The sequence below is a fragment of the Arachis ipaensis genome, chromosome B6 (genome assembly GCF_059453495.1).
Source record: "Arachis ipaensis isolate K30076 ecotype BB chromosome B6, ASM5945349v1, whole genome shotgun sequence".
NCBI lineage: Eukaryota > Viridiplantae > Streptophyta > Magnoliopsida > Fabales > Fabaceae > Arachis > Arachis ipaensis.
Window position 1 is genome coordinate 30771616 of NC_142441.1, and position 7893 is coordinate 30779508.

Here is a 7893-nt window from a genome sequence, read left to right on the forward strand (position 1 = left end):
AAAAAAAAAGTTTAAAGATTAACAATTTTAATTTATATTGATTAACATTTTTAGTTAGTAATCCAATTCTTTTAATCCAACCGTTTAACTCTGCTTTTAGTTTATATTTTTAAATATTAATTGAAAACAAAAATTGTACTGACCTTATAGCGTTGTCCTTTTTGTATTTTATTTTTAAGTTACACTTTCATCACTTTTTGTTTAGAGTTTAGGTTTTGTGTGTTTTTTTCCAAACATTTTTTTTTATTATCAAATCTTGGAATAAATTTATTCTGGACGACTTAACAATACTCTAATGAGTATTATTCACCAATCGCCATACATTCCAACCCAAACACTTTTACAAACCTAACACCCTACCTCAAATACTCTTCTTACGTTCTTTAAAATCAGCATGCCAGACATTCCAATCAAGAGTTTTCTCCTTTAATTCTCAGCTCATAACAATTTTTGTACTGGTACTCTATATGCTATATGAATATCAATAAAGAACGCATCCAAGTGATCGACAAGGCACTAGTGCTGAATTAGAGGTTTAATTTAATGGAGTTTGTGAATGACGAGTAAAGTGATGCAGCAGAGAATCAAAGGAACAGAGAGAATGTGAAGTATACTTCTATAGTAATGTGAAATGTGATGTGAAATGTGTGACATGAATGCATAATCACAAGAGAATGATGCTGCCAGATTATACATAGCACTGTAGCAGCCGAAGCTTAACTATCAAGAAAACTTCAAGAATTCTAACAACTACACTAATTCTGTTTACGACCAATAACAGAATTTCAATCCCCTAACTATTGTATCAACTATGTATCTTATTGAATAATACTATATATCTAAATTTTTTTTATTAATCAAATTTAACTAGTATTATTTCAAATCTTATTATTTAATTTAGTTTTGAATTAGTTTATAAAAAGATTTGGATGTATAGTATTATTTAGGAGTCATTTTAAAAACCGAACAACTATCAATTTAAATAAAATTTTATATTGTTAAATTTAAGTGAGGATAGAAGTAATAATTTTACAAAAATACTCTACAACTAAGTAATTTACTCAATCAAGTCCAACCAAATTATATAACCGTGTTTCATATTCACGAACACTTCTTCTTCCCCTTTCATACACCGCTTCATCTTTCTTTCATTATCTTTGTTGTCACCACCACCACTACTGCCACTGCCGCCACCTTCTCCTCCTTCCTTTTCATTTGAATTTCTTCTCCTCCTTCCTTTTCATCATCATCATCATCGTTACAATGTTCTTTTTTCTCTTTCCTTCTTTTTTGTTTCACATGTAAAATTTCAATCTATAAGTGCACATTCAAACTAATATGAGAAGTAATATTCTCAAAAAAAGAAATAAGAGCAACAAATAAAAAAGAAAAAAAGAAGAATAAGAACAAAAAAAATGCAATATTAAAAAAGAGATTTCTGTGTTCTTTAACAAAGTTTTGGTGTTAAAATTATAGAATTTTGGTATTATTTTTGTTTATGATAAGAATTTAATTCAATAAATATAAACATATGTTCATTCAACTAAATAATATTTTGAACTCCTTCCTCCTCGTCTCCTTCCCCTTTCTTCCCCTCCTCTTTTTCATTTTCTTCTTTTACATTTTTATAATTTTTATTTCACACTTTTAGTATTACAGTTAAAAAATTTCAGTGTTAAAATTAAGAAACTTCTGTATCACGGTCAAAAAATTTTGGTGTTATTTTATAATAAATTATGCATAATTCAAAACTCCTCTTTTCCTTCTTCTTCTTCTTTGTTGTCATCATCATCATCTTCTTTTTCTGTTTCAACTTTTTATAATTTTGTTTTACTCTCATAACAAGAATAAAAACAATAAAAAGAGAAGAAAAAATCAAACAAAGAAAAAGAAAACATACATAATGCTGCAAAAAAAGAAGAGGAAGAAGAAAAAAAAATACAAAAATAGCAAAGCAATAAAAGAACGACGATAACAAGGAAATATAGAAGAAGAAGCGTGGGATATAAAAAGGTAGCGTGTTCACACGGGCTAATAAAAAAACTGATTTTTGTTAGACTTGAACGGTACAGATATTTTTGTTAAAAAATATAAAAACTTATTGATATAGTACACAAAATTTTACAAGTAGCATAAATTTATCTATATAATCTAAAAATTTGTGCATATAATACAAAATTTTTTACTATAAATATATTTTGTTAGTCATGTGAATCAATATTTTAACATGTAATTTTTTAAGTTGTGCGTATTTTGTTGGTTAAACGTCAATATTTAGTCCTTTAAAACTTTTTATATTGTGTACCAAAATTTTTATAATATATACTAAATTTTTTATATTATGTATCAAAATCTATATATTATATATATTTTATTAATTAAATATCAATATTTTAAAAATATAATCCTTTACAAATTTTTATGCTCAGTAATTTTTTTGAACATGTGGTTTTTTACAAAATTTTATATCCAATAATTTTGCTCAATATAGACCTATCAGTTAAATAAAAATTTACATGTAACTTTTTTTGTAAATTGATAATTAAAAATTATTAAATAATAATTTAATCAAATATATTAAATTATCTAACCATCCTTATCATCTTTCCACAAAGAAAATTGGATACGAATTTTCTGGAATCAATTAATCTTAAGCATTTCTCATCTCATCCGGTCTATCAACATCAAGGAAAAACATCTTTATGAACCGTCAAAAAAGGACTCAAGTTTTTAGATGATAATTAATCAAGAGGAGTATTAAAAATCAATAGCTTTTGTAATTTGTAACCATCAATTTTTTGGTGACTTTGTAACTATCAATTAGTTATTATTAGTAATTTAGTTGATGTAAAATTATATTTAATAGTATAGAATACTGATTAAATACGATCCAAATTTAATAAAAATGTTGGTCCTTAAACTTTCTCATTAATCAATAGTCGCGAAGAAAATGGCTCAAATACCTTCCATTCTAATCACATCAATTTCACATGAAATAAATGAAATACTGTATCATCGACCTATAACATACAATGAATACTCCAAATTCATCGCCTCGAAAATTCACAATTTCCTAAAGAGAATTTCCTGGATATCAAAATCAAATAACTAGAAATTCTAACCAATGCAATAGAGAAGAAAACATCTGCAAAGAATTTTGTCAAAATTAAAGAAAATTGTTAAACAGCAGACACATCTACAGAACAACGTGGCCTACTACCAAAACTTTCTGTTGATGTTGACTGTGTATGAAAGAGAAAATGAGGGGGAGACACCTCCATTTACATACAGGGGTTTGCATCTCTTCGTTACCTACATCCCCTTTGATTCATCTTCATTCAAAATCCGATTCCGGAAATCGCTGACCATACGAGGCAACCCATCTCTCAGTGAGATTTTCGGCTCCCAGTTCAGCAGTTCTTTTGCTTTGCTAATATCTGGCTTCCTCATATGTGGATCATCAGCAGTATTCGGTTTGAATTCTATTGTAGCACTTGGATCAATTGTTTGTTTAACAACCTGCACATTTATGAAAAAGATGACAACCATGAAAAGGATGCCACTAGTAATCCTTACACACTCTAATCTCTGGATCTGACATTCCATTATGGAAGTGTGCGGTTAAAATGTCACTGATTTGTAAGATATAGTGTAGGGAAAGAACAAAACAACATGATCTGACCAGAGCCTCATAAGGAGAAGTCAAAACTCCAAACTCCAAACCAGAAGTCCAAAATAAGGATGACATAGAAGTGATAGACTTGGAAAGAAGACAAGATACCTCGGCGAGCTCCAACATAGTAAACTCCCCTGGGTTACCGAGGTTGAAAGGTCCGACATGTTCTCCGTCCATCAAAGCCATCAACCCATTAACCTGTGAAATTGAGGAGAAAGAAAATGAAATTCACCATTTGCATCCATACAATGCTTGAAAAAATGGGGGACTGCAAATGATTATTTGATTTGAAACTATACCCGGAAAAATAAAAAATGGGAGCAATGCTAGGATGGAAAATTGAGCCCTGAATATTATCCAAATCCCTACTAGTCTACCAACTACCACTATCTCACTGGTCACTTCTAGTAGCTTAGAAAATTAATTCATAAAGTAACTTTCTTGAATTACAAGTAATGATCAATTGTTTCATTTAACCCTTCCAAACCATAGCTGCTTCGTTACATAAACATATTCCGCCAATTACCCCCTATAAATCTATTCAATTTTCACAAGCGGTTAAAGCATATTTAGAAAATATGCAGCTATATCTTTCAAGGTGCAATTTCAAATTTCAATCCCACCCATGAACTCAAATCTTGCATCCGCCATTTGATTTTTTCATTCAGATTTGTCAATCTTTCAGCTAGCGATATATAATATAGTGAAGAAAAATACACCAGTACCAAATCAGAGACGTATTGAAAGCTTCTTGTTTGCTTCCCATCACCATATACAGTCATCGGCTGTTTGCGAATAGCCTGTGAACAAACATGGGGAGAACAAAGTATAAGAACACAAAATCCTCTGGCAGAAGATTCTAAAAGATAAATCAGAAAGGGAGCCAAACCTGCGCAACAAAATTGCTAACAACACGTCCATCATCTAAACACATGCGGGGTCCATATGTGTTGAAAATCCGAGCAATGCGAACCTATAAACCACCAAGACTCAGATGAGCCTCAAGTCTCAAAAGTAATAAGTGGTTTGCAGATTTTATCATAGCAAGTCTATTATTTTGGATTAATTACTACTTTTCTTCTGCATAAAGGATTTAAAAACGTTTATTAATAAAATAGATTTTATGTTTTATCAAATCCTCTGCATTCAATATGTAATCATAACAACAACCGATAAGGCTGAAGAAGAAAACAGATTTTTTTAAGTCTACTTTTGGACTTAAAAACCTGCAGTCACATTGTACCTATGTATTGAACATGAGCAAAATGAAAGAACTAATGACCCATTAATGTCCCACATTACAAATATCTGTTCCTTATCCACAATAACTGATGCTATTTCCGGAATGGCATACAATTCTAATTGTTTGATCTTCCTAATCAAATTTTCAATAAAGAAACAAGATCCCAGTTAAATTATTCATTAATTGGTGATACCACAAATATAGGAACTTTGATTTAACAGAACATTTTAGGTAAAACAAAAAAGATTAATGAGTTGGTAGGCAAATACCTATGCGTATTACAAGCTAAATAATATGAGCCAGGTAGAGAAAATCATATCTGTAATCCGTTATGCAATGTGTGCAATTTGCCTCAAGGAAAACAATAAGTACAAAGCAGGATGCAAACAAGAGAGCATCAGACTAGTATACTGCAAGTTTTTCACATTCCATAAACTTCTCAACCAACAAGATAAACAATCTATCGCAGCTATGATCGAATTAAATTCATGTTACCTCAACACCAGCACCTCGATGATAATCCATGGCTAAGGTTTCAGCAGTGCGCTTCCCTTCATCATAGCAACTCCTCTCACCTACATTACCAAATCACATTATCATCTTTAAACACACAAACATACTGAATCCAATCCAAACCACCACGAATGATTCGTTAACACTCCACAACACAAGAAGTCAGCAAATAACTCACCAATTGGATTCACATTTCCCCAGTAAGTCTCCTTCTGAGGATGCTCCAGCGGATCACCATACACCTCACTAGTACTAGTAAGCAGAAACCTCGCTCCAATACGCTTCGCAAGGCCAAGCATGTTCAGAGTTCCCATCACATTCGTCTTGTAAACTCACAAACGCATAGAATCAAGGATAACAAAACACTAAATCGCATTCAGCTAACATCAATCTAATTCTAAATATAACTGCAATTTCTATAAACAAAAAAAAAATGAAAAATCATCAACAACAAAATTAGAAGAAGGATATGATAGTCTTGACGGGATTGTACTTATAGTGCACCGGCGAAGCAGGGCAAGCCAAGTGGTAGATCTGATCCACTTCTAGAAGGATCGGTTCCACGACATCGTGCCTTATGAGCTCGAACCTGTGGTCCCCGAACAAGTGCACCAGATTCTCCTTCCTCCCGGTGAAGAAATTATCGATGACGATGACGTCATTCCCCCGCTCGATAAGCCTGTCCACGAGGTGGCTACCGACAAAACCGGCTCCGCCGGTGACTACAATCCTCAAGCGGCGTGAGCTGACACCGACGGGGACCCTGCCGACCCTGGCGCGAGGAACGACGAGCTCGTCACTGCGGTGGACGACGCCGCCGGATCCAGGGATGAATGGCTTGGAGTCCTGTGGACCGAGACGGGAGAGGGTGGGCTGGATGATGAAGAAGGTGGAGCCGATGAGGATTCCGACAAGGATGAAGATGAGGCGCTGCTCTCGGAGAAGGTAGTTGATGGATCTGGGGAGGGATCTATTGTGCTTCTGCGATTTCGGGGAGTACGGTTGCGACGCGTGCGAACCCTGCATCTCTTCGTCGCGCCTGTGGTGGTGACTCATGCTTGATTGCTTGTGTAACTGCTTCATGCTTCCTTTTTTCTTTTTATTTCTCGCTACGAACTGTTACGTTTGGTAATTTATTTGAATATCTGAATAGAAAAAATAATTCAACAGTATTTTTGCATTTGTTGTTTGAGAACGTGCAGCTGGTGGTTTATTATTATCCTTATAAATGTCTTCTTTATGATACACAATCTTTGTTGTTGTTGTTGTTGATGGTTTGAAGGCTGAGAGGTGAGAGAAAGAGAGCGATTTTTTTCAATTTGCAGTGGTCGTTGTTCTGTGATTGTTGAGCGTTCACAGCAAAGGGAGAGAAGAAAGGGAAGGGAAGGCTTAAAGCGACATTGACCCGCCAACGGCGTTTTGCATTTGCATTTTCACTTTTTTTTTATCAATTAATAAATAATAAATAAATAGTAATAAAATTGTAGGGGAGTTGACTTCAACAATCAATGTCCCTGTATCTCTGATTCTCTTTTTCTTCCTCTCTTTCTCATCCCTGCTTACCATAAATAAACATCAGATATGAGCCTTTCAGTGCTATGCTTCATTTAATACCTTTTTTTACTAGTGTTTTAATTCCCTAAGCTTGGCACCATAAATGAATATGTACTCGCTTTTTTTTCCCTTAAAGAAATATTTTAATAGGTCAGTATAGATTAAATCACTAAAATGAAGAGATTAATAAACGACTAAGTGAGAATTTGGCTACTTTGAATTAAAATAATAGAGTTATACTTAAAAAATTAAAAAATAAAAAATATTAAATTACGATAATATTAAAGAAACAAAAAAAATTAAAATTATTTTATTTAGTATTTATTAATCATGACAACAATTAATGAATATTAAATAAAACAAATTCTAATTAATTTTGGTTAATTATTTTTTGTTATTAAATATTTTTGAATTTTTTATTTTATTAATGCCTTTTTTTTAAATATTTTTATTAAAATTTGTTTGAATTTTTGTTTAGATGCCAATACGAAATTAGGGTAGCAAATTGTCATTATTATTATTATTAAACAGAACGATAAGAAATCTGTTCAAATCAAGAATAGTTGTTCTATTATACTAATTAGACGAGTTTACTAAGTTACTAATTCACGAGGCTTAACGGATATATTATTAAAAAGTATAAACTCTATAATTTATAAAGTGAATACCCACTTGATTCCTGACAATTACTTCGAAAGAATAATGAGATTCTCAAAAAAAAAAAAAAAATATTCAATCTGGTTTTTAATTTTTTTTGAATTGATTAGTTCATGTACAAAAAAAAATAACATTGACATTTTTTTGGTACAGGACCTCGTTGTCCTTTTGAAATAATTATTAAAGACCAAATTGAGTTTTTTTTGTTCCTGTTGTCTTTTGAAATAATTGTTAAAGACTATTTTAAATT

At 32.0% G+C, this 7893-nt stretch overlaps 1 protein-coding gene across 1 annotated transcript; it reads right to left on the minus strand.

Annotated features, from left to right (window-relative positions):
- Nucleotides 1-2951: 2951 nt before the first annotated feature.
- On the minus strand, nucleotides 2952-7015 carry LOC107648706 (UDP-glucuronic acid decarboxylase 1). Its single transcript, XM_016352530.3, has 7 exons — nucleotides 5904-7015; nucleotides 5611-5758; nucleotides 5415-5494; nucleotides 4566-4649; nucleotides 4402-4476; nucleotides 3782-3874; nucleotides 2952-3519 (listed from the first exon to the last, which is right to left on the minus strand). Exons 1-7 carry the CDS (start codon nucleotides 6513-6515, stop codon nucleotides 3313-3315), a joined length of 1299 nt encoding a protein of 432 aa, XP_016208016.1. The 5' UTR covers nucleotides 6516-7015; the 3' UTR covers nucleotides 2952-3312.
- Between the last annotated feature and the right edge of the window lie 878 nt (nucleotides 7016-7893).